The 27,931-nt window shown below is 34.8% G+C and overlaps 2 protein-coding genes across 5 annotated transcripts; one reads left to right on the forward strand and one right to left on the reverse strand.

The window, feature by feature from the left end:
- The first annotated feature begins 361 nt into the window (after window positions 1-361).
- LOC131146628 (short-chain dehydrogenase TIC 32 B, chloroplastic) lies at window positions 362-4,690 on the forward strand. 2 transcript variants are annotated; one of them, XM_058096338.1, is made up of 8 exons: window positions 362-653; window positions 1,525-1,756; window positions 1,858-1,937; window positions 2,696-2,849; window positions 3,461-3,539; window positions 3,664-3,751; window positions 4,101-4,147; window positions 4,317-4,690. In XM_058096338.1, exons 1-8 carry the CDS (start codon window positions 401-403, stop codon window positions 4,497-4,499), a joined length of 1,116 nt encoding a protein of 371 aa, XP_057952321.1. In that variant the 5' UTR covers window positions 362-400; the 3' UTR covers window positions 4,500-4,690. The 2 variants fall into 2 exon arrangements, with proteins under 2 accessions (XP_057952321.1, XP_057952320.1); XM_058096337.1 differs by having other exon boundaries at window positions 4,101-4,690.
- LOC131146630 (kinetochore protein SPC25 homolog) lies at window positions 4,231-27,931 on the reverse strand. Of its 3 annotated transcripts, none has more exons than XR_009134421.1 (9): window positions 27,637-27,904; window positions 26,019-26,084; window positions 19,923-20,069; window positions 10,148-10,261; window positions 9,929-10,018; window positions 9,655-9,777; window positions 9,291-9,464; window positions 4,748-4,925; window positions 4,231-4,495 (listed from the first exon to the last, which is right to left on the reverse strand). XR_009134421.1 is itself a non-coding variant. In XM_058096339.1 (8 exons), the coding sequence occupies exons 1-7, from the start codon at window positions 27,803-27,805 to the stop codon at window positions 9,319-9,321; spliced, it is 855 nt and encodes a 284-aa protein (XP_057952322.1). In that variant the 5' UTR covers window positions 27,806-27,931; the 3' UTR covers window positions 5,239-5,647; window positions 9,291-9,318. The 3 variants fall into 3 exon arrangements, 1 of the variants encoding a protein (XP_057952322.1); XR_009134420.1 differs by lacking the exons at window positions 4,231-4,495; window positions 4,748-4,925 and adding exons at window positions 5,239-5,647; window positions 6,428-6,504; XM_058096339.1 differs by lacking the exons at window positions 4,231-4,495; window positions 4,748-4,925 and adding an exon at window positions 5,239-5,647 and having other exon boundaries at window positions 27,637-27,931.

The raw sequence follows: 27,931 nt of genomic DNA on the forward strand, positions 1-27,931 counted from the left end.
TAATCTGATTTACAGTTTGAAACATAGTTGCTAATCCATTTACAATTCAATTTTTCTTTTTTAATTTTAAAAAATAAAAATAAAAAGCAGAGAGAGGGAGATGCACTTGAAATAGCAAAACGTGTCCACCACAGAGGAAAAGGAAGACAACCCCCAATACAGAGAGTTGACAGTAATTAATGGTGAGAATTTAAACAAAAAAAAATTATGAAGACAAAAAATAATGCAGGATTTTTGCAATTACAAATCCTTTAATCTTTGCTTAAAATCAGGTACTTTATGGACCACTGAACAAAGGTGGTCTCACCCCAATCATAGTTCCGAGGTGTGCTGAAAAAGCTTCACACTTTGACCCATCAAAGGGCTGATAAGCCGAGGAACACCAGATTAAGGTGTGGGCATGCAACACCAGATAATATGCAGAATCCCCCCTTATAAGACTATATATGTGGGGTTCCTCCACCACTGCTGGTGCCTTAAATTAAGAAAAATTGCAGCAGCAGCAGCAGCAGCATACATCCTCATGAAAGGAACACTGAGATACTTGGCAGGCATTGCAGGCCCAAGTGGCTTTGGCTCAAATTCAACTGCAGAGCAGGTCACTCAACACTGTCCTTGCCCTTCTCCTGCCCACCTCACTGCTATCATCACTGGTAATTGCTCTCAAATCAAGAGAAGCTTAACTTCATCAATGGCAGAAAACAAAAGGAGAAAAAAAAGTTTGCTGTTTTCAGAAAACAGTATGAATTTTCTTTGAGTTTATGTCTTGATCACCATCATCTTCATCTTCTTCTTCTCTTTCATCATCACCACCATCATCTTCTTCTTCTTCTTCTTCTTCTTGCTGGGAGCTTCTTCATGAGCTCTGTTCAGAGTTGCATCACTGATTTTGGGTGTCATCTGTTTCAGATTGAAACAAATGCTTTCTGGGTTTTGTTGGGAATCAGAGAAAAAGTAGTCAAGGAAAAAAATATGCATCTTCTATTTTGTTATTTTACTTTGTCTGATCATGATCAGCTTTAAGGGAATTGTCTTAGAAGTATGTTGGTGAGATCTTTGTATAATAATATTGTTAAGAGTCACATGTGCATTGCTTAATTTGCTTCAGATAATTAATTTCTCATGCTTTCGTTGGGGAAAATATTTGTTCAGGATAATCTCAAGATCATATACTTTTGTATGATTCTCCTTTCAATCAGTATTCTAAGTTGTATTCTATTATAAGTGGTTCCTTTTGACTGTCCCAAGATATGGTTTTGTCTCTTTTGGATGGTTTAATTCAATTTCTCCCATTGGCTCGGACCAGATAACTTCTTTCTGGGCCATTCATCGCGAGAACAAATCATATCCTCTCTCGTGTGTAAAGTTTCATGCACCTAGGTATTTTATATATAAGTTCCATCATTTTTTTTTCCTTGAAGGGACAGTTTTGCATTTTTATAATATGCATATAGTCTGATCCATTTGCAACATTAAATTAAATTAAAAAAAGTTTTAAAAAAATATTTTTGGTTAATTTTTAAGGAGCGACTTCGGGAATCGGAGCCGAAACGGCGAGGGTGCTGGCAAAGAGAGGGGTGAGGGTTGTGATTCCAGCCAGGAACTTGAAGAAGGCGAGGGAGGTGAAAGAGAGAATTCAAAAGGAGAACCCAAAGGCAGAGATTATATTGTTGGAGGTTGACTTGAGCTCATTTGCTTCAATCAAGAGATTTTGTTCTGAGTTCTTGTCTCTAGGGCTGCCCCTCAACATTCTCATGTGAGTTTTGCACGTCCCTTCTCTTTTTAATTTGACTTTTGGTGTGTGTTTGTTTGGTGAGAAAAGTGCTGATGGTGGAAGATAATAAATCACTTTTGCAGAAATAATGCTGGAAAATTTTGCCAGAAGTTGGAGCTCTCTGAGGACAAAATTGAGATGACCTTTGCCACAAATTACTTGGGTAATTTACAAATTCTGGTGGCTAAATGTTTTTTTTTTTTTTTTTCTTTTTAAGTTAAAGAAAACAAAGCTTCAAACCAGAACAGCTTTTGACCCAGCATTGATCTAGTTCTACAGATCACCATGATCCTGTTTGGGCCATTTAGCTTTCAATTAAATTAAGGTGTAGCACCAATTTTGTGCTTTAAATTTGAATTTATATAATTTTAAACAAATTTTAATATAATTTTATATTACATATTGTCCAAATTCACGAAAATTCAAATATAAGACTTGAAATTAGTTGTATTCAGAGAGATAAGATAAAAATAATTTTATAGTGTAAAATTGTTTCTAGGTTAAGCTTGAGTAACTTAACCGGTGCAATGGAAAATTATTATTTATTTATTTATTTATTTATTTTTAAAAAGTTGCTTTAAATTTTTTACAAAGGCTAAACATTGCTTAAACAAAAATAAAAAAATAAAAAACATGAAAGCATCACGTGTTAACTTAAAAGTAATTTTTCCATAATAAATTTATTTGTTAAAAATTCACCCAAATGGGTCATAATTTAACCCACTTTCTTTCAACCTTAGAATGTGGCCTCTGTGATTGTTTGGAGCCGAACTTATGGCCCAATACAGGAATATTGGGCTGAGGCCATCTGGCTTGTACTGGGCCTAGCCCATTAGCCAAGCCCATATATCTTTTAGAAGTAAGCATAAAAAATAAAGAAAGAATAATTTTCATTCTTCTAATTAGTATTATTATTGGCAGGACATTTTCTATTGACAGAAATGTTAATTGAGAGGATGATAGAAACAGCTGCTCAAACTGGCATCCAAGGAAGAATTATTAATGTTGCTTCTGTGGTTCACAGTTGGGTGAAAAGAGATAGCTTTCGCTTCACCCAAATGATCAACCCTAAGAGGTAAATTACCTTTCTTTCTTAAATTTATCTGTGTTGTATTTTAGAGTATGAATTTGAAATTGTATACTAAAAAAATAATAATAATAATGCAAAATATATATTAAGTTTTTTCAATCAATACGTCATTTTAAAATATAAGACTCGAACTCTGCACTCCCACATAAAAAAGCATCATAATCATACGCAGTTCCTTAGCTCCAATTAGATATTGGAGAAGGATTCATATATATATATATTTGGCTTAAGAATTTCACTTGAATCAAAAGGCATGTGCAAGTAAGTCTTATTATTTTCTCGTAAGTCATAAGGGTGAAATTTGTGTTCATGAACCCGACAGTAAGAATAATGAATTTTAAAATAGCAAACATAGAAGTCAAAGGGGGGGGCTATTATTCTTTCATTTTTGATTCTTGGGATATATTTTATACTATTCTAATGGTTATAACGTACATAATAATTCGGGAATTGTGAGAATCCCTATGCATGTTTTAGTAATATGTTAGAGGGCCCTAAATAATAATGCTAAACTTGTGCTTCCTTCTAATAATTTGCTTAGGTCATTATAAGGGCAACTTCTTAGTTTTAGTTATTTATTTATTTATTGTATGCAGTTACAATGGTACGCGTGCTTATGCTCAATCAAAATTGGCTAATATATTGCACGTCAAGGAAATGGCTCGACACCTAAAGGTAGACTTCTTTTTTTTATGTGTGTGCAGCAATAATGATAGCCTTATCAATTTATTGGGATTCACAAAAAAAAGGGGTTTACTTAATGTCTTATTAGAAACTGAAAGTGCTGTTAATATGGCAGGCAAGAAATGCAAGAGTGAGTATCAACGCAGTGCACCCGGGCATAGTGAAGACTGGGATTATGAGGGATCATAAGTGCCTTCTAACAGGTGAGAAAGAACTCTTAGTTCACCAATGACATTAATGTGATGTTTGGTTGGTGGAATAATATGAGATGAGAATAAGAAAATGAAAGAAGAATATGCAGAATTCAAGTCATAAGGTTGATTTCATTTGAAGTTAATTAACAGAAAATGTATGTGCAGGCTGGACCCAAAAAAAGGAAAAATGGAAAAAAAAAAAAAAAAATGAAGTGATAGAATAAAAAAAAACAGTGAAATCTTAAAAGCAAAAACACATTCTAATTAGTTAGAGTAATATTTTGGTTTGACTTTTTTAGGAAGAAAATAATTAACCAGAAAACAACAAAATCTAATTATTGTGAATATAATGGTGCAGATTCTCTGTTTTTCATGGCATCCAAGTTCCTAAAATCAACCTCCCAGGTTTGTCCACACTTGCCTGTCTCTTTCATCCTCCTAAAGATTCATGTCTACATGAGAGAGAGAGAGAGAGAGAGAGAGAGAGATTTCAGAGTTGGTGCATTGAAGGTGAAAGTGGTTTCTTTTTATATACATAAATTTAAAGGAATGGAAATGTTGAATGGTGGTGCAGGGTGCATCAACCACATGCTATGCAGCCCTAAGCAAGCAAACAGAGGGAGTGAGTGGGAAATACTTTGCAGACTGTAATGAAAGCAGCTGCTCAAGCTTCGCCAGTGATGAATCCGAAGCTCACAAGCTATGGAAGCAGACCCGCGCAGTGATCCACAGACGCTTACATCAATCCCAACCCTGATACACACGTGCACATTAATCTACATTGTGTATACATATAAATATATAATATTCAATATGTGCATGTATATAAGTCTTCTTCTGCGAAAATTAAACTAAATTCCATACATGTAAATCATTTTGTATAGTTCTATTGGACCCCATGTATTTTTACACAGAATGGTATTCATATTTAGACAGTGATCATAAAAAGAATGAAACAATGATATATACAGTAATACAGAATGGGATAGGGCTCAGAAACATTACCATAATAATAAGGGTATTTGAGCATTGTCCCCTTGCAGTTATAGTCGTCTTCATAGTAAACTTGAGCAGATTTTGACAAACTGTGCCTTTGAATAGTTACAATGCTTGGACTTGGCAATCATTGCCTCTCCCGTTGTCACTCCCAGTTTACGTTTCTCTATTTGTGGAGCAATCTCACCTGCAGAAGTCAATAATTGATAACATTTTTATTTTAATCACACTCTGCCAATTTGCTATCAAGAAACTTTGGGATAACTTTTTCTTTCTTAATGATATGTTCGGCTTGCAATATAATGCCAAATTCAGACGAATTATGCAATACCCATAGGAGTATAACATCAATTTGAAGAACTGCATAGTCTTTGACCTTCTTGCAGAAGTAACAATCATAACAATTAGTGGACATTTGTTCACAAAAGGGAAGATATTTTAATTGGCATTACAAATGAGAAAATTCAATCTTGAACCTGCACACATTGGTCCAAACCAAGTACAATATGAATCTCACGCTTAATTAATTTGCCAATTGTACAACACAGGTTGAAATCAGATGATCAGATCAACGAGGAAAACACCAGCATTAATAATTTATGATTTTGGGAATATAACCCATTCGTTTTAATGCAATGATTCTTGTCCCAAAGTAAAAATACATTATCAAAGTCGCAGCATGGAGAGGATGCTGTCTAATGGAATTCATTGCTTGGTTCAGGATTTTCTTCAATCTGGTCGGATTAAGCTCTGCAACATTAAACAAACACGCTTTCGCCTTATATTTATACAGTCGGCATTCCCTCAGTCATGAAATATGACTAGCTGAACGGTTAGGGCACATAATGCAAGATTCAACTTAGTAGGCTCGAGGAGACTACTGCTTCAACTTGACCTACATTTCTTGGCCTGCCATATCACACGTGTTTCACAATGTTCAATTATGAGAATTTTGCATCAGCCAAAATTGTGCAATACACGCAACACAAAAAAGAATTAAACTCAATTTGCACCAGATAAGCATGCACACCGAGGATGCTACCAGAATAATGATATAAGAACTATAAGGATCCCCATTAATACCATTGACATGGCTTGAGGTGGAGACCATTTTTATTTTTGGGTAGATATTAGATAAAGAAGATATGCAATTAAAAGGGTACCAAGGAGGTGCCAACCCCCAAGTACAGAAGGATGAGTAAATACATAAGTACAAAATCTCAGTGATTCAAAATTCAACTCAAAAAGTGAAGCCTGTATAAAATTTAAATTATTAACAAAAAAAAAAAAACAGAACAAAACAAAACTGTGCAAAAGTTATCTTTCAACTTCTGTACAGTAGTAGAGGCAACCCCTTCGTTCAAGTCCAGAAAGAAATTACAGCATTAATACCAGATATTTCTTGGTTAATCCAACCCAAGGAATTGAAGAGTTCATGGAATATGAACAATACAGGATGGTTATGTCCTTATAGGCATATAGCTGCCAACCGCAGCCAACAGCGTGATGTTAGAGGTTGAGCAGAAGAAACTGCTGAGCTCCCCAGTCCAAACAAGTTTCATCTTGGCTACATACCATGACATCAAACCCTGCTATTATTTTTAAAGTAGATTGTGTGTGTGCATTCCTACAAATTTCTGATATTTCTTAAGCATTATTTCAGTAGCAAGGAGATCACAATTTTGGTACCTGAAAATAAAAGAGTCGGCAGATCTGGACAATCTCAGCCCTCCCAGGTTCAACCTGGACCACTGCTTCTACCCACTCTGGATGTAAGCAAAATGTAAATAACTGTTGGGCCGAAATGATCATTTGTGGTTTCAACTTTGAGCAATTTTCATTTCAGAAGTCATAGTATTCAGAATTTCAATTCAGCACTCAAATATCATGTTCCTATCAATGAAAATTATCAACACCATTAAGATTATGGGCTGTTGGGTATTGCGATTGTAGTTGGTGGTCTCTGCTGCTGTTTGAGGTTGTGATTTAAAAAAATTAAGGGGCATTCGGTATCATTGTCAAAAAACATGAAACAAAAACTTAAAACGAAAAATGGAATGAGAAACAAAAACTAAAAACTAGCAACCTGTTTAGTTAATATTTATAAAACTAATACGAACAAAAACGTAATTGAACAAATGTTCATTTTTGTCCTTGAATCAAAAAACAATTAAAAACAAACAAATTAAAAACATTCTATAAAATAGAAATATTATAATTAATGTACTTAGTTATTGTATTTCAAAACTCAAATTTTAGTGCTACAAGAACAATCTTAAAATTGAAAAATAGTAAAAATATTTTTAAATGATTTAACATATTTTTTTTCCAAAATTTTCTATAGATATTTTAATCCTAATTATATTTTTTATTCTCAGTCATTTTATGTTAATTTTAATTTAAAAAATTATAAAAAAGAATTATTTAATTCACAAAACTTAATTCTACATATTAGAGTATTTTGGCTTAGCCAAAACAATTGAAAACCATAAAATCTAATTTTCATAGAAAAAAAAAACTGACAATGAAATAGAAAATCAGCAAGGCATTAATCATCTCTAGTTTGTACTTACATTTGTTCTGGGCAAAATCCTGTAATTAAAGAAAACATGATGATCAAAGTTTGAACTCAAGAAAATCTTTTGACACCTAAGGCTTGTCTAGTATTGTTTCTCTTTTATATTTTTTTATTTTTGTTTCTGTATAGCGAAGAAATAAATAATGAAAATGCTTTTATTTATGTTGCTAGTTTTCTATCTCTATTGATGATTTTCCCAATTGTCTGTAAAGAATTGAAAACCAAATTTTATGGTTTACAATTGTTTTGGCAACCTATTGTTAAAACATTGTAATATCCAGAATTGGTTTTTTTGAATTAAATATTCATTTTATACATATTTTTAATTCAAATTAAAATAACATGAATTTAAAATACAATTAAAATAAAAAGGTATATAAATTTTAAAAAACATTAATTAATAATAAAAGCAATTTTCAAAATATTTTTACCATTTTTCTATTGTCTTGTACAATAAGAGTCTCCTAGCAAAGTAAATTTTGAAATATGATAATTAAAAAAAAAAAATATAATTATTGTATTTTTATTATAGTATTTTCAAATTCTAATTATTTTATTATTATTTTAATCATATTTTTTAATTTTTATTTGATTCAAAGACAAAAACAAGCATTTTTTTAATCAAGTTTTTAATTTGTTTTAGTTTTTACACATATTAACCAAATAGGTTGGTAGTTTTCAGCTTTTAGTTTTTGTTTTTGGTTCTTAATTTTCATTTCTAATTTTCACTTTTTTTTTTTTTTTTTTTTTTTACATTGATACCGAAAGGCCCCTAAACAAACTCTTGTCATAATTTGTTGCTTCACTATATATAAACAAAAACAGAAAACAAAATGATACCAAACAGACTAGATTTTGAAGCTTTTGCCAATAATTGATTTTTTATATTTTATTAGCTTTTGGAAATCACTAATTACAAAAGTTGGGCTGTTACCAAAGACTCAAAAGAAGTACAATTGAGCATTTGCTAACTACTCAGGATTACCAAACTCTTAAACTACAAAAATGCTAACTGCAATCTCCAAATGTATTTCAAAACATAAAACCAAGACACACACTAAGGCTAACACCTAATGGTGATGATGTAGTTACTGTGGGATTTAATGGATTGAAAGGAAGTCGAAGATCGGAAGGAAGACAGATAAAAAGATGCAACTGCAGGAAATGGTGTTGCCAGCAGCAGTAATTGCAGGGTGGTGACAGCAATTTGGACCCCTCAAGCCATGAGAATCTGATTCTCTCAATATTTTTCTCCACCAAAGTGAAATATTTTTGTTGGAAAACTGAACAGAAAAAGAGGGGGAAAAAAAGATGAATGGATGGAAGAAGAAAATGCATAGGGAAAGAGAAGAATACAATTAGCATTATTCAAAAATCACTAATGGTTTTCATTGATAGGAACATAATGTCTGAATTCTGAATGAATACTATATGAGTCTTGAAAAGAAAATTGCCTCAAAGATCAAGTCCCAAAAAAAATTATTTTGGTCTAAACGCTGTGATGGCCAACCAAGCATTTAACTATACAGCAGAAGTTCTAAAATTTTCCCTTGTGCATTGGAAGTTATTTAGAAAGAGAGAAGATGGGGAAAGAACAAAAGAACTACTGAAAAGCCTTGTGTCCCAATATACTTCAGTAATCAGCTCTACGGCCCCTTGCTTAAACCATAGGCCCATCTATATACAGGTTTGACTAAAATTTATGCTGGTTATGAGTTATGACTCTAACCGCAATGCACATGAAAAGAATAATTTCAATAAATAACAACAAATAGTTTATAAATAACAACAAATAGTTTATAAATAACAACAAATAGTTTACTGCAATTCTCTAAACTTGTATGCTTCTTCTCTAATGCCACCTAAAAACAGAATTCAGTGCATTCATATAAAATGGATCCATTAAGTAATATCTTAAACAAGGTGACTGGCAGACAGACATTGCAGATCTAGGAGAAAGAAATATAGGTTTACCATCCCTTCCATGATTTTTCTTGGATTGTCAAGCAGCTACTCCATCTTGAATTTGAAGCTCATTTTGCTTGGCTGGAGACGAACCTCTACTGTCAGTTGAAATAGAAGAAACTGGAGCAGATGTGCAGATCATGGAGTCACCTCGGTCATTAGATGAAATTTGTGGCAGAAATCCTGCACTTGTTGACAAACAGCATGAGTTGCACCTCATGAGATTCATTCAATCAGCCATTTCTTCTACATTTCAAAATTGTACATTAAGATTATGCTAGAAAGTAATGTATGTAAGCTGGTCATTCATTCTGGTGATGATATTCAAGCATGCAGGATGTGGGGGAGAAAGTTGTAAGAGAAGAGACTGTACCAGATGCTGCAGCTTCTTGAAACTTTGCTCTCATAATTCTGACAAACTCAAATAAGCCATTGGTTTTATTCAACTCATGGATCAACTCCTTTGTGTCATTCAAATGAGGATTGCAATCCAACACTGTTACAGAAATAACAATAACAATAACTTAACAACAATAATAACAATAAAAACGACAATAATAGAAAAAGAATGCATTAATATAAACAGAATATTTTCAACATAAAATGTGACCATATAAAAAATAACAAATAAAAGGATATTCACTTACAGGTGTAAGTATCGTTTTCATGGCGAATAGTGAAGTAGTACTCCTCAGTTGGATTTTTTAAATTTATGTTAGTGAATATGAATTTCACTCCTAAAGGAAGGAAACAAAAAAAGAAAACTCATAAATTTTATTTTTTTATCAGTCAAAAAAACTCTTTAAATCATTTGACTTAAAACATAAAGGTAACAATTGCTCAACAAAAAAGAGAACTTTAATTACCACATCCACCTTCGATTTGGAAGCCAAGAACCCTATTGTACCATGCAATGGCCTGTTGAATTGCTCCTCTATGCTCAACATCTTGTTTACTCTTTTCATTAGACATTGCCAAATCTTTTGTTATACAAAAAAAGACAAAAGTGCGCACACATCAAGATACAAATCAAGACAGTGAATCTTCAGTCATGCAATTTTCAAATCATCAAGAAATTTACCACATATCAAAAACCATGCAGGAATCAAAATCCTAGAATGTAGTATTGCACAAAAGATAAATAATATACAAAATACAACACATATGCCACAAGTCAAGAAAATACTACTTCTCAATGGATGCGCTTTCAAAGATTTTTGAGAACCATCCCAAAATCACGAAAAATAGACAGCTCTAACAAATGAAGTACGAATAATGCCAATCAATTTATAGAAGAGAGGAAAAATAAAATTGAAAGCATGCATAACACATTAAAACTCCTGTCGTAAAAAGGTAACAAGGCCAACAATGCAAGTGTTGATGGCCAACAAGGACAAAGCATATCAGTGCTGGAGCTTATTGCAAACATTAATGGAAGCAAGAGGGAGCTGAGAAAGACAAAAAGAACCATGGGAATGGAAGTTGAAGAAAGCAACCAATCCAACAAAGCACTGCTTGATTATGCGCCAAAACTGCATAATTGGACATCTTAACCCGGGCTTTACGGCTTATATTTTTAATTAAATGTCCAATTACGTCCAATATTTTAATAAAGTGCCAAATTTATCATTCTTGAGTTTTATTGCATAATTTATGAATTTTTGGTAATTTTTTGTCGCAGGAAAAGTCCCGGGAACCAAAACCGGCACTTGTTTGTAAATCGCGCATAACTTTTCCATCCGAGCTCCGATAGAGACAATTCAAATTTCTAGAGAAAGAGGAAAGGATTATATACAACTTCCATGTTTTGAGTTTCGAGCGAAATGAGCTCCAGGAAGGTCAAAATTGGCTGTGTTTGTAAAGAGAAAAAAAAATGAAAAATATATATATATTAAAACACTTGATTTGAGCCTGGTCGGGTCCTTCTCCACCTCGGTCTCGCATAGGGCAGCAACCCCCTCCCCTCTCTATTTAACTTTCTTTTCCTCCTTCTTTTTGGTGTGCCTCCGCGCACCCTCTGCACTCCCTCTTGTTCCCTTACCCTCTTTCTCTTTTCTTTTGTCTTCCTCTCTTTCTCTGTTCTTACTCCATCACTGCTGAGCAGCCCCAGCCCTGCTGCAACCATCTCTGCTCCAGCCCCTCCTCTGCTTCTCTGCACAGCCACAGGAAACCGAGACGCCCCACCCCAGCAGCCACCAGCACCAGCGGCACCACCCGAAGCTCACTAGCAGACCTCCTTCAGGCTCTCCAGTCTCGGCTTCTTCCAGCTCCAGCAGCACCCGATCCACGGCAGTCCTCCACTCCAGCAGAAAGCACAGCTCATGTTATCTCTCTTTCATCTTTTTTTTTTTTTTTTTTAATATCGTTATTTAACTAGTTGAATAGTAATTTAAGTTTTATTGAAGGTTGTTTGGAAAGTTTAAATTTTGAAAATTATTTAAATTGTTTTCTTATTATTGCATTTTAATTATTTATTTGAATTCTCAAGTAGTTTAGCAGTGAATTTTATTCGTAGTATTTAATTATTTTAAAGATCCGGTTTTTATTGTCTGTGCAAGTGTTTGATTGAGTTTTCATTCGTGCATATTTTAGTTATGTGTTTAAAGTTATCGTCTTTAGTCAACACATGTTTCGATACTTGTCTGATTAGACATAGGGTTCCCACTTTTTCGGCTATTGCAAGCATGAGTGGCTAAGTTCGGTAACTCAAGTTATGGGTCGATGTCGTTTGCTTTCCATGATTTATTAGTTCTCCTAAGAAATTATTGATAAACTTTTACTTGGTTGAAACCGAAAATTTAAGGCATCGTTGATATATCACTGGCGCTTATTTCTTGTTTTGTTGTTGACGTTAGGCACATCAAAACCTTGATTTAATCTAGGATTTTCATCAACAAATTTACATGACATTCGGTTGATGCTTAATGAGAGTTTATATTTTCTTCCGTTTGGATGTGGCAAATTTACTCAAGCTTTAGTAATAAAATTTCATCTTATTAATGCCTTGATTGGATTAACAAGAAGAGGAGTAAGGCCTAGGAAATTAGTAAATGGTGGAAGCAAACAGACATTGAACCCGTAATCCTAGTGTCGGGTAAATTGCTTTAGTTAATCTGTTTAGTTTGTTTGCGTTAGTAGGTTTACATTTTTGGAAAATTGATAAAACTTTAGTCGCATTTTAATAGTTTACTCAAGCATCTCCCACTTTGTTTACTGTTTTCAATATCATAAAAAGACCAAAAAGATTTTCAAACCACATTTTACAGCAACAGGATTTCACTAAACTTTCACAAATACTTTGATACTCAGTGGTCCCTGTAGAATATGATCCTGGACTCATCCTTGATACAACTTGACACTTCTACACTTGGAAGCATAACTCAGAACGAGTCAAGTTTTTGGCGCCGTTGCCGGGGATCAATTGGTGTCATCAAAGTGTTTCTCAGATTTCAGAGAGGATACTTATAGAGCTATGAATGTCTTCACAGCCTGGGTGATATCTATTTCCTCTCCTTTGACCTGTTTGCTTTTATTGTGTTTATATTGAATTTGTATGACTGGTTGGGCTAGAGATAACACATTTAGACTAGTCAGGACAAACTCATCCACCTCGTCATTGAGTGAATTTGTTTCACTTGAATCACCATCTGTCACACGTAGCATCATGGCTGAGAATGAACCTCACGATATGGAGAACCCTAATAGGACACTCAGAGAATATTTGCAACCTGTTAGGACCAACACCCCATCCTACATTATTCTACCTTTGAATGCAAATGCTTTTAATTTTAAACCTGGGATGATTCCATTGTTACCTCACTTTCATGGCATTGAATCTGAAAACCCATATTTGCATATTAAAGAGTTTGAAGAAGTGTGTTCTACATTCATGGATAGAACATGCACTGAGGAGGTAATAAGACTGAAATTGTTTCCATTTTCTTTAAAAGACAATGCAAAAATCTGATTCAATTCCTTAAGACCAAGATCCATTGGGACTTGGCAAGAAATGCAAACTAAGTTTTTAAATAATTTTTTTCCCATACAAAGAACTAATGCTTTGAAAAGACAAATCATGAATTTTTGCCAGAAGGATGTTGAAACATTTTATCAGTGTTGGGACGTTTCAAAGACCTCTTAAATGCATGTCCTCACCCTGGGTATGAGAATTGGAGGGTCATCGGTTTTTTCTACGAGGGGTTGCAACCAAAGATGAGGCAATTTGTAGAAACAATGTGCAATGGTGAGTTTTTCAATAAAGGGCCTGAAGAAGCTTTTGACTATTTTGATTATTTGGCTGAAAAGCCCAAGCTTGGGATGTCTCTAATGTGTATGATAGATCTGAAAAGCAAAAATGTATTAGTGGGGGTGGTAAGTATCAATTGAAAGAAGTTGATGATTTGAATGCTAGAATTGCATTGATGTCCAAAAGGTTAGATGCCATTGAGCTTGAGAAAGTAAACGAAATGCATGTTTTCCCTTCATCTTCTGAAAAATGCAGCATATGTGAGGATTCAAGGCATGCGACTGATGCATGTCCAACTATTCCTGCTCTTAAGGAAGTTTTGCTTAATCAATCTAACCCAGCGTATATGGTTTTTGAGATTTCTTCTGAACCTTATTCTAATACTTACGATGCAGGTTGGAGGAGTCATCCAAATTTCAGCTGGAAAAATGACCAAGTGGGGCCATCTCCACAGGAACAAAGTCAATACATTCCTTATGCAGCATCTGGCCAAGACTCAGGACCCTCTTACTTTGCAAATCAGCCTCCTCCAATGCAGAGAAGGGAAATGGAAGATCCCATACAGCAGCTAACTGTTAGCTTGCAACAGTTCATGGCAAGCCAAAATGTGACCAACTCTCAAACTTCTCAAGCCATCAACGAGATAAGCACCAATTTGACTTGGCTAAACACATTATTGAATGCTTTGGAGATAGATGACTCCAAATTTCAAGCCCAGCCAGATACTCAAGTGTAAATTGCAATCATGGAACCATCATCCACTATTGAAGCAAATGCCAATGATTGCAATGCCGAAGCAAATCTCAGCAGTGGTAAGGTGATTGGTGCACCAGATGAAGAAGTTGAGCAGAATGGTGAGAGTTTAACCTTCAAGGAACCAGGTACGAATTTTAATGTTGATGCTTCTGAAGAACCAAAGGTAACAGTTTTGAAAACTTTTCCTCAAAGGCCGGTTCTTAAAGAAGTATATTTCCTAGACACTATACTGGATAAGGACCCTTTCTTGTTAAAAACAAGAAAGACAATTTGAAAATATGTTGTCTGATATTGTGGAGAGCATTGATTTATTCAGAGATCATTTATGTGCGGATAACAAAAAAGACCCATTGTGGCGACTCAAATTTGGAGATCCTCCAGTTCAATTTATAAATCTGCACCCACCAGACGAAATTCCTCCCGAGCCTCCTCCAGACACACTATGATGCTTTGCTTTCCTTTGTTTCATTCTATCTTATTTTCAATTTATTGATAGGTACATTTTCCTTTAGTTCAGTTTTCCTTTTCCATTGTTTCTCCACCCAGGTACGCCCTACTTTTCCAATGCACAGTTTTTCTATTTCCCCTATACTTTCACATTGCGGACAATGTTTCATTTTAGTTGGGGGGGTGAGCATTTGCATGTGACACTGTGCACGTATACGTACTGGGTTTTATATTTTAAAAAAAAAACACACACAGAAAAAAACAAAAAAAAAAACCATCAAAAATCAAAAAGAAGGAAAGAAAGAAAGGAAGAGTAGTGAGGAATTACATTGAATTATGTCATGCTTAACACTAAGTCGTACCCTTCACATACCTGCATATAACCTAAGAACTACACACTTTAGTCATTTATGCGTAGTTTCTCTTTATATGACTTTGTAATTCCATGAAGAATTGATTGGTAGTACACTCATGTTAATCTGGCTATATAATTTCTTGTATTTACACGGTATCTCACGAGACTGAATAAACACATTCACGTGATTCACTGCACTTAGGGTTTCCTGTGAGCACTAAGAGAACACCCGTGGCGACTATGACACCTTGTGAGATATCCTTGAGCTATTTATCGTCCTTCTGAGTGTTAACATCAAATCAGAGTTCATGGAACTCAATTCTCTTCTTTTTAGATGATTCTTTGTATACTAGTATCTGTTTTTGACTTACTAGTCTAGAGGTGACATCTAGTGAGGAGATAGAAACCTAAGTCTTGTAACCTACTCAAGATGTGAAGGCTAAACCACCATTAGAGATAAACTTAATTCATGGACCACTATTCGAACTCAATTCCCGTTGATGGTATGAAGATAACAAACGAAATGTAATGATTGTCTTAATTGATCAAGAAAAGACAGAAAATGAAGAACGAGCAGAAGAAAGGATAAGAAATAGAAAAGCACATGAAATAAAATGCTGATGCCTGCTCCACTGAAATACCACACAAAAAATAAAAAAAAAAAGTCAATGACACGACACATGTTTTCCACGTATGAAGATTCTTCAACCGTTTAATGCCTCGGATGTATTCACGTCAAGTTTGTGAAAAAGTCGATCTAGGGTGATCTCAGTTGGATATGGCGAGTAGGTGAGAAGATGCTAGGGTGAAGGACTCGACACCTCATAGATAAGCTAGATCCCTTTCAGACTAGTCCACTCCATATACTTAGCGTTTGTTCCTTTCAGTATGTGGGATGTTTGATCGCGACACTCCTCCTCACATACGACGAGTGAACCCATTCCTTTTGAGTGCTTTTAAGGGTATACCAGTTAGGTCGAGTCAAAGCGACCGTTCTGTAGGTGTCCACTGGTATCTTAGGTATACTAAGTCACACACATCACATACACCTTGAGAGTTCACCTGTTTATACTCGAACTTATATGACTGTATTAACTCTGAAATGTGCCACTGATTAACCTCATGTGAGTAAATTGTTCTTAATTGACATATAAATGATGAAACTTGCATGAGTGACGTGCTTCGAAGTTGTGTGTATTGAATATGAACAAACTTGTGTGAAATTCAGTTATGTTCTTGTATGTGAAACGGTATACTTGTGTCGCATGTGCATTGATTTCATGATCACTAGAGTTTGTAGTTGTAGGCACCGCCCTAAGATTCATCCACATCATTTACTAGAGACTAGCAAAACGTTAGTTGGGGGGTGTGATTACGCGCCAAAACTGCATAATTGGGCATCTTAACCCGGGCTTTACGGCTTATATTTTTAATTAAATGTCCAATTACGTCCAATATTTTAATAAAGTGCCAAATTTATCATTCTTGAGTTTTATTTCATAATTTACGAATTTTTGGTAATTTTTTGTCGCAGGAAAAGTCCCGGGAAACAAAACCGGCACTTGTTTGTAAATCGCACATAACTTTTCCGTCCGAGCTCCTATAGAGACAATTCAAATTTCTAGAGAAAGAGGAAATGATTATATACAACTTCCGTGTTTTGAGTTTCGAGCGAAATGGGCCCCAGGAAGGTCAAAATTGGCTGTGTTCGTAAAGAGAAAAAAAATGAAAAATATATATATTAAAACACTTGATTTGAGCCGGGTCGGGTCCTTCTCCACCTCGGTCTCGCATAGGGCAGCAACCCCCTCCTCTCTCTATTTAACTTTCTTTTCCTCCTTCTTTTTGGTGTGCCTCCGCGCACCCTCTGCACTCCCTCTTGTTCCCTTACCCTCTTTCTCTTTTCTTTTGTCTTCCTCTCTTTCTCTGTTCTTACTCCATCACTGCCGAGCAGCCCCAGCCCTGCTGCAACCATCTCTGCTCCAGCCCCTCCTCTGCTTCTCTGCACAGCCATAGGAAACCGAGACGCCCCACACCAGCAGCCATCAGCACCAGCGGCACCACCCGAAGCTCACTAGCAGACCTCCTTCAGGCTCTCCAGTTTCGGCTTCTTCCAGCTCCAGCAACGCCCGATCCACGGCAGTCCTCCACTCCAGCAGAAAGCACAGCTCATGCTATCTCTCTTTCATCTTTTCTTCTTCTTTTTTTTTAATATTGTTATTTAACTAGTTGAATAGTAATTTAAGTTTTATTGAAGGTTGTTTGGAAAGTTTAAATTTTGAAAATTATTTAAATTGTTTTCTTATTATTACATTTTAATTATTTATTTGAATTCTCAAGTAGTTTAGCAGTGAATTTTATTCGTAGTATTTAATTATTTTAAAGATCCGGTTTTTATTGTCTGTGCAAGTGTTTGATTGAGTTTTCATTCGTGCATATTTTAGTTGTGTTTAAAGTTATCGTCTTTAGTCAATGCGTGTTTCGATACTTGCCTGATTAGACATAGGGTTCCCGCTTTTTCGGCTATTGCAAGCATGAGTGGCTAAGTTCGGTAAGTTGGGTTGTGGGTTGATGTTGTTTGCTTTCCATGGTTTATTAGTTCTCCTAAGAAATTATTGATAAACTTTTATTTGGTTGAAACCGAAAATTTAAGGTATCGTTGATAAATCGCTAGCTCTTATTTCTTGTTTTGTTGTTGACGTTAGGCACATCAAAACCTTGATTTAGTCTAAGATTTTCATCAACTAATTTATATGACATTCGGTTGATGCTTAATGAGAGTTTATATTTTCTTCCGTTTGGATGTGACAAATTTACTTGAGCTTTAGTAATAAAATTTCATCTTATTAATGCCTTGATTGGATTAACAAGAAGAGGAGTAAGGCCTAGGGAATTAGTAAACGGTGGAAGCAAACAGACATTGAACCCGTAATCCGAGTGTCTGGTAAATTGCTTTAGTTAATCTGTTTAGTTTGTTTGCATTAGTAGGTTTACATTTTTGAAAAATTGATAAAACTTTAGTCTCATTTTGATAGTTTACTCAAGCATCTCCCACTTTGTTTACTGTTTTCAAAATCATAAAATGACCAAAAAGATTTTCAAACCACATTTTACAGCAACAGAATTTCACTTAACTTTCACAAATACTTTGATACTCAGTGGTCCCTGTGGAATACGATCCTGGACTCATCCTTGGTACAACTTGATACTTATGCACTTGGAAGCATAACTCAGAACGAGTCACTGCTCATAATTAGAAAGGGAACTGAACCTATTGAGTATATCAAATATTCAGATGAGAGGGTTGAGAATGGAAGAGAATGGGAAACAAAACTCGATGGGAGCTTGAGAATCGCTCTACCAGTTGGTTCAAGTCCCAGCTATCAAGATAAAACAAATTGAAGTTGGACAATCCCTGGTAAAAGGCTAGTGGAATCTCCAAAAACCACTTTCAGAACTAGTTCTATTCCTCAAAACCACATTGGTTTGATGCTAGCATCCCTCTGCAATTCAAAGAAGAAAAACAATGATATTTGCAACCTAATGGTGGAAAAATCTCAAGCTACTTTCAAGTTTCAACCAATGCAAAATCCTTTGACGGAGCAAATACAAGCAGAATATTCACAACCTAAATAAAAAAGGGAAGAGGATTTTGACTTTAAAAGGGAGTAATTCCGCTTCACAAGATCAAAACTTTCTTAACTTTGTACCTTTTTTCACTTGGAATCCTTGGTTGTTGAACTTCCCCGTAAAATCCTTTTCAAAATTGTTGGAGACGTTAAACCTAAGGTTTTGAACATTTCCCAATCCTTGGTTTGTGTCATCCACTTGGATTGTGCCCTCTTTCGCACATGTAGTGCATTTTATTCACCAATAAAAAAATTTAATACCCAGTACATAAGGCTCCCATGCCATCCAAAGCACAATCAATAATACACCAATAATTAAAATAAAAATTAAAATAATGGCAGGCCGGAAACTCAATCAGAACGACAAAACAATTAGCACAAAATAAAAGTCCTTCATCCAATCACCAGGGATAATTGAAAATATCCAAATGTACATGATGCAAACTGTATCGGAGCTGGTTACTAGGAGGTCCTGGGTTCTAGTCTTGTTGCTTACTGTGTTGGTGTACAAAAAAATCATTGTGATCCCCATCATGGGTGTTATTTATCATTCGTTTATCTTTCCACGTGTTGTCAAGCTGCAAGTGCGGGGGAGTGTTAAAGGCTTGATATAAATTGTTGGCCCACAACCTAACAGCTTAAGCTTTTAGGCTAAAGTGGTAATCTAACACTAACCATCCCCATCCTCCTAGATATCATCTTTCATGATTATATTCATTATTTAATTGAATAATGTTTCCTGTGATAATTTGAGCTTCCTCCATGTTCACAATTCACCTTAATTGCCTTAACACACTCTATTGGCATATTCATTCTATCAAACCAGAGAGGCAAAACACTTTTTCGCCATATTAAATGACTGCAAATGGTTAAAATTAAATGTTCAATGCAAATGCAACATATGGATAAATAAGTGCTATGTATCTCATCTGGCAATGTCGTAAGGGCTGAGGTTTAAACCGGGTAAACAATTGGATTTGGGTTGACCCATGATAAACAGGTCACCAGACACCATACATTAAACCCAAACCAGTTTAAATAACTCAGGAAAGAAATTTTATGGTCCTATTTAAATAAATATTCCAATGAAAGATAGAGTAGTTGATTAGATTGTCCTTCGTTGTATCAAAGTTCCCCAAACACTCAAAAGTAGTATCATAAAGACGGTGAATAAATAAGGCTCAACTTGTGCAATGAAAAAAAATTACCATCACACTGTTGAGAAAGAATTGCTGCGTATTCATCCTTCCTAGCTCTTTGATCTTGCACTATACTTTTAAGCTCCTCATTTCTTGCTTTTGCCGATGAAATGGAGTCTAGTAAAGCCATCCGCTTCGCCTCTTTACGATTCTTGACTATAAAGGTAAAATGGAACAATACACTTTAATAAAGAACATGATGCTTCTTTTGATGCAAACAGAATTTATCTTTATATATATATACACACACACACACATATATGACTTACGAACTTTAATGTTCGACAAATATGTCTTTAATCAATTTGATAGTAATATGTTGGAGATATTGAAGTATGGGATTTAATACAGAAATTTTAACAAAATCAATTAAGGGCATGACAATAGAGATGCTTTCTATTAAAATCTCACCAATCTAGAACCAAAAGACTGCATCTAAGCTTTGTTGTCATTGACTCACTAAATCTCCCATTGGATATGAATCTATGACATATTCAAGTCAACTATGCTAAGTGATTTATTTTTTATAATATCTTGAATCATATTTTATGATAAATTATCATTTATGAAGCATAGATATGGGTGGTGGGATATGTTGTTACAAAAAATTCTCAAAAAATTGGAGATGCTATACAATGAGGATACATCCCTACATACCTACATGTATATATACAGACACATACAAATATAGACACACAGATATCACATACACTTACCACATTTTATCTGTAACATATATAAGTATGAAATATCAAAACGCTTAAATAGAAAATGAGACAAGATAGAAGTACAAGGATTTAAAGGATGTTATATTCTTTGCCATACATTGTGTTGATTTATGTAATTATTTAACACAATGTTTTAAAAGTCGAAGGCGTACGGCAAGGCGTTTCAACCCTTACGAGGCAAGGCGTAAGCCTTAAGGCATTAGGGCATAAGCCTTTTGAGAATTTATTTTTAATATAAAAACATGTTACATAAGTTATATATTTTAAAAATAATAAAGAAAAAATTATTAAAATCACAATTATAATGTCAAAAAGAAAAATTAGATATACTTTTGCAAAGAACTTGTTGACCATTCAAAAATTGCTAACTTGAATGTAAGACATAAGTTGTGACAAGATACAACTCTTAGTTATTTTGGAAAGGTTGAGGTTCAAAAGTTTAAAAATCAACTCTTATTATGACATTCCTTTTATATAAACATCAAGTTAAAATTTTCTAACCAACTCTAACTTGAGAATCACACATCCAAAATGTGTACGCCACAACTAAAAAGACGCAAAAGGCATGCCTTTTGTAAAAATGCATAAGCCTTAGCATGTAATGCATTAGCCTTTTCGGAATTTGGCATTTAAAATTAAGCCTCAAGGTGTTTTAGGCATGCACTGCCTTGAGGTGAGCCTCAATTGAGCCTTTTAAAACACTAATAACTGATTTAACAATTTACACATAAAATATTTCCACATAACAAGGATGTAAAAAAAATACTTATGGTTTGCCAACAAGTTAAAAAATATTTGGTTTATTTATAGAGTCAAACCATCTGCAAACAAGTATAATGGACACGTTTTGAACATGTCAAGATACATTTTAAGTATCTAACACATATCTTAGGGTTTCGATATCAGAAAAAGATGCAATCACCTCTACAGGTTGCATGCTTCGTAGTTTACATATCCTCACCTATCATGGCTTTCCTTACACAATAGAAACCCTAGGAATTTCGGTACATGCCTTGTCCTTGTAGTGAGGGGTATATCTAGTGCAATGGCAAAGTGTTGGGCTGTTAAGCACAACACATACAAATAAAGGGACAAGCAAGCAAAATCATGGAAACTTGTCAAATTAATCTCCATAGGGGTAGAGAGAATTGTAGCAGGGATGGCAATCACTCCCCCTGACTTTAAAATTTCACTTAACAGTCTGTATTTTTTTACTGGGGTATTTATAATTAATCCCTGCAAACTTTGAGTATTTTTTTTTTAATAAGAAAAAATGTATTAAAAGCTATCCAAAAGGGTAATAGCGGGGAGAACAAGAAGTTCTCCAAAGAACAAAAGTAGACAAAAGAAAACAAATAGAGCATTTACAATAATGCAGCCTTCCAATCCCTAAACACCCTCCCACCTCCCCCCCCAAAAAAAAAAAAAAAACACTCAAAGAAATGGACTCAAAATGAGGCCAGGTACACTGCTCCATGCCACAAGAAGCAAAGAGGGGTAGTACAATCCTTGAAAATTCTCACATTCCTCTCAATCCATATTCCATAGGGTCGACAAAATAGCAAAAACTGCATCGCACCAGAGAACTCCCTTTCTTCTCTTGCCAAAAGCCCAATATCTCGCCAATGGGAAATTGCCCACCGCCCATAGAGACACCCTAGCTTCACCAAAAAAAGAAAAGAAAGCACTTCAGAGATGAGATACAACCTTGGAATAAAGCAAGAGGTAAGCATTTGTCTCAAAGGACTCACAGCACACCACACACATGACACATGTCAGGGTAGAGGGCCTTCTAATCTGTAACAAATTGTATGTTAATCCCATGCAAAGTCACCGTCCACGTGAAAGTCCAAACCTTGAAAGGAACCTTAGCCTTCCAAATGATGTGGCCCCAAGTGAAAAAGACAGGGGAAGGAGATTTAAGGAGGTGAAGGATAAATATTTAGCAGGAAAAATGCCCGAAGAATCACCCTCCCAGACCCTCTCATCTCCCTCCATTGATTGAACAAACTAGTCCAAAGAGATATGTAAGATGGAAAGCTCATTAAGATCTCTTTCGTTCAGATTCCTGAAAAAATGAATATACCAAGAAGAAAGCCCCCCTGGAAGATTAAAAAGTGTTGATTGGTGCATTGTGAAGAGTGAAAATTTTGAACAGATGAAGCACCATCAGCTCCAAATAACTGTCACTCACCCAGACATCCTCCTAGAACTGAACCGTGTTGCCATTCCTAACTTTGAAATGGATGAGGACGAAGAAAGACAAGCAACTTGGATCACAAACTTCCATGGGCTTACATGAGAAACATTTTCACTTCCTCTAGGGCCCCACCCACTCTGATGAACCTCATACTTACTTTTAATCACCTTGTGCAATAAAGAGTTAACCTTGAGAATCCACAACCATTTCCCAATCAAAGAGATATTCTTAGAAACCACATTACCAAGCCCTAGACCTCCTTCCTATTTCAGCCTAATCATCTTCCAGCTAGCAAGATGACCTCTCTTTTTCTCCCCAAAACCCAACCAGAGAAAATGACACATCACCCTCTCAAGGGTCCTAGCAACACACTTGGGCATGCTAAAAAGAGAAAGTAAATAGGAACATTATAAAGGGCAGCATTAATGAGGGTGATACGACCTCCTAAATATAAATTGCACTCAGACCTAATTGCTTGTTTGGGTGTTTATGCAGTACTGACGTGGCTCTAGCCCCCTCCCCCTCCAAAACAAAAAAACAAAAAAAAACAAAACAAAAAAGGGAAATAAAAACACTAAACAAAGGAATATACAGAAAACTATTGTTCCAACAAGCATCCAACACCTTAGCCGTTAGAAGTACCTTCATGGTTGTCAGTCACATGGACATGGCACTTCACCATAAAACACCCCACTATGTAGGCCAGGTGACCATGCATTGCAGCTAAGTGGATTCAATTTGGTGCAATTCATTTAGAATTTCAACCCCTAAAATATGAAATTCTCAACTGATAAGAACTTTACACGATGCAGCAATTGTCCTTTAAAAAATACAATAGCTTCTTTTATTGTTTTCTTCTTCAGTTTATTGTGCTTTTTTTTTCCTTTTGGTTCTTAGGGTGATTGTTAAAATTGGGTATGATTCTGATCAATTTTTAAAGAGTTATTTGCATTTTTTGTACCACTTGTGGCGAAATTAACCGTGCACAACAGCTGTTTGATAAATTTTATGCAAATTTTGCTTCTTTTTTTTTAGTGCTATAATTATAGGTTATGCATGAGCTGGAATGGTTTTGGAAGCCTTTCAAGGTTTTGAGAAGATGATGGAAGTTGGAAAAATTAAACCCAATGAAGGGATAGAAATGGTTTGATATTTGGCATTGGAAACTTGAAATTGGGGATAAAAATTCGTAAGTGTGTAATGAAAGAAAGGGTTTCAGTAAAGGAGCAACACTATGCTTAGATCGATTTGTATGCAAAACTTGGGAATTTAAATGATGCAAAGATATTATTCGAAGAAATTCCAGGGCTTCTTTTAGAGCTAAATGTTTGTGAAGTAACATGAAAATTGAGGAAGTACCTAAGTATAGGGTATGAAGTAAACAAAAAAAAATCATAGTAGCTTGACTGACTAGCTTCTTACAGGTGTTCTTATACTACACAGTTCTTCTACATAATATTTACATATTTTATGGTTTTTTTACATTTTCAAATTTTATTTCCACAATTTCTCGAAAATATTCATATTTTCTTGTATTTTCCCATATTTTTTTTATTCCCAAACAGAAAATGAGCTCTTATACACTTTTTTAAGGTTAAATGGTAAAATATATGCATTCAGATGTTTGACAGATCAATTATTAAAGAATTCTAATCTATTCAAAATTAAAATTTAGAAATTAATTTCTAAAACCTGCAAACTTGTTCAAGACCTGATTAAATTTTCCGATTTTATAACTTAATTTACCAAAAAGCCCCTAAATAAACTTGAAGATCAGACATAAATAATGGACATTTTTTTTAAAACTAATGCGATTCTATTATATACTCATGAGCACATGTAAAATCTTCAAGTAGCTTAGCATCAAACACTTGATCACTATTGACATGCCAAGTAGTAAATACCCTGTCATGGGTTATCTGGGGGTGTTCGGTGAATTGGCAATTAATGTTACTAAGGAGGGAGCACATAAGTGCTGAGTTGTTTACTCAACATGGAAAGAGATGGACATGGTCGGGGCCATGGTCTTTGATAAGTTTCTAAAGCACCTGGTTTCAGTTGGCATGGTTGGATGGTTAACTCAGGTATATGTCAAGTGCCTCATGGGCATGGTGGCTGGTGCTTCCTTGTGTGTGGGATAAGTCATGGTTAAAGAGAAACCATGCATGACACAAGGTGTCAAGTCGCAGGCTATGTGCAGTGTCACTGAGAAAGGCTGCAGTGTTGACATGTTGACCAAACATATTTGTGGGGCTAACATACATTCTTCCTTGTGGGGCTAACATTCATGCTTGTCTGAAGGATAACTCGAGGGTTGACATGTAGCAATGTTCCTAACCTCATATTTGTAGACATAGTCAATTATGCCTTGATGGCAAATACTGGATGCGTCCAGCACAAACTAGGCAGTTGTCAATTGCTGACCCCAAATAGTTGAGGGTGTCAATTGTATAAATATGATATGTATGTGGCATGGGATACTAGAGGGAATTCTTCCATGGTATTCCTGCACATATCTTGAGAATGTAATCCTTGTCTTCGAATAAGAATAAGATTGGGAGGCATTGCCTTCTAATGCTGTTGCTTTGTGTACGTCATACTATTTTTATACACTTGCAAGATTAACCAATGAATTTGATTGTGTGTCAATGGCTTAACCAAGTGAGACTTGGTGCCATCCCAATGTCAAGGTGTGCTGTAAGAACTCATACACTATGACACTTAGCATAACTTCAAGAGACAAATCCACATGAACTTGAAAATCACAAAATATCGTAACCTTGCATTACAAATAGATTTTTGAAACATTGGCAGAAGCACCAAAAACAAAGCCATGAATAGACTCAAATTTGAAGAACAACCTTTATACTTGCAATAAATATCTAAATTAATTAACCATAAGCTTCAAATTCAATTCAATCTAGCAATACTACTATAAACTATGTATAGTATTATTGTCTAGGCATGATCTGGTCATTATCCATTGTCTAAAAGAAGTAAAGCACATCTGCAGCTTGTTAAAAGCAATGTGGCACTGTGAAACAAACAGTGAGATAAATGATGCATCATCTGAATTGAAGGATAGGAATATGCACCTCAGGATCTGTAAAATTATCAAATAGAAATGAGCACAGAAAGCCATTATAAAAATTTATAAAGCATCAGGAATAGTCATACCTGCTAGAGCTTTCACTAAATCAGTCTCCAACTCTCTTAGGTTAGCTTTAAGTTTACCTAGCTTCACTGGAAAATATACATATACATATCAATAAAATTAGACTTGAAATGTCTCAATAACATTTAATGACCACCACCGCATGGAACACAACAAGCCTATATAGAACATCATCTAATACAGTGTGGCACTAACTGAAGTGCTTTGGTGCTCTTAACATTTCAATTATAGAAAGATTGATTTCTCAACAGCCTGGCTGGTTTCTTAGGGTTAGTTTAGTATCATTTCTAGTTTCTATTTTTTATTTTCATTTCTGTAAAATGAAGAAACAAATTATGACAAACTTTTTTACATTGCTAGTTTTCTGTGCCTGTCATCAGTTTCCAATTGTCCTTTAAAAACCAAAACCAGAATCTATAATTTTCAGTTGTCCTTTGTAATTAATTAATTGACTTTTTTCATATACATCTTATTTGTTTAAATCTTTATTTTGAACGATAAAATGTTGATTGACTTTATTTCACCATTTTTGTGGTACTAATCTAGACCATCTAATCAGAGATAAATCGTATTGATAATGACACCTTAACCAATTTTTTCATTGATTAGTTTCAGAATTCTGAAGTTTTTTATGTCTTAATATGGGATTGGAATGAATTATTCCATGTGTTCTAATGGTTTTTAGCAATCTGTTGTCGCCAAAATATTTTAATATCTAAAATTAACTTTTGTGGATTAAATGAAAAATCATTCATTTCATACATAATTTTAATTAAAATAAAAATAAAATGACCATGTAAGTTATAAATATCATTAAAAAACAAAAATATCCATATATTTCTAAAATTTTTAAAAATAATAATAAAAGTTATTTAAAAACTATTTTGACTTTTTTTTTCAATTGTCATGTAATAAGATTGTTTTTGCAGCACTAAAAGTGAATTTTAAAATATAATAGTTAAGAAAAATAATTATAATAATTTCTGTTTTTATTATAATAAACTTGTATTCTTTTGTATTTCTATTATTTTAATCATATTTTTGAATGGCTGTATGATTCAAGGATGAAAATGAGCATTTATTAATCAAGTTTTTATTTAGTTCTGGAAATATTAACCTGGCTGTGGTTTCCATTTTTTTATTTTTGTTTCTGACTTTTAGCTTCAGTTTCTGATCTTCCTTATTCATAATTTTTTATAGTGATACCAAATGGCCTTTTAGAAAATGATGAGAAATAAAAGTAACATAAAAAAATGCATTCTTACCCAAACCAGAAAAACACGCTTCAATTAAGCTAAATTTTGTATTAGGCACATTAGAGAGGAGGATTTATTTTGCTATTAGGTGCCAAATGATCAAAATCCCAACACAAGACACTTCAATTTCTTTTCCTTTCCACGATTTTCTCACCGCCTAGACAGATGGTGAATGTGGCTTCCAAACCCCAAACCCATCGCATTCAACACGCTACCTTCGAACTCAACCCTAGTTCTACTCCAACTCGCAGACTCACTTTCAACAGAAAACAAACCCTAACGGGGCATAAACCAATAAAAAACAACAGAAAATCCCTCCTTTGACACACATAAAAAAGAATAGAAGCCCTAGTTCAGAAAGGACCTTGATTTTGGGCAGCGCCTTGTGCTGTGGACTTAATCGACTCCAGAGAATTTCGAAAAGCAACAATAGCGGAGTCCATATTCTGCTGCTTGATCGGAATCTCCCGGTCGCAGATCAACCGTAGTTCTGCCATTTTCGCCCGTGCAGGGTCCTCAACACTGCTCTGCATTGCGACGGAAAGAGTGAGAAGGTGAGAGAAGTGAGAAATTCTATTTGCCCGCCATTTCTGCTTTAAACAGCGTCTTAATGTGAAACTGGTAATGCTCACATCGCCGAAGTAGCACGGAAATTCGCA

The sequence above is a fragment of the Malania oleifera genome, chromosome 13 (assembly GCF_029873635.1).
Source record: "Malania oleifera isolate guangnan ecotype guangnan chromosome 13, ASM2987363v1, whole genome shotgun sequence".
NCBI lineage: Eukaryota > Viridiplantae > Streptophyta > Magnoliopsida > Santalales > Ximeniaceae > Malania > Malania oleifera.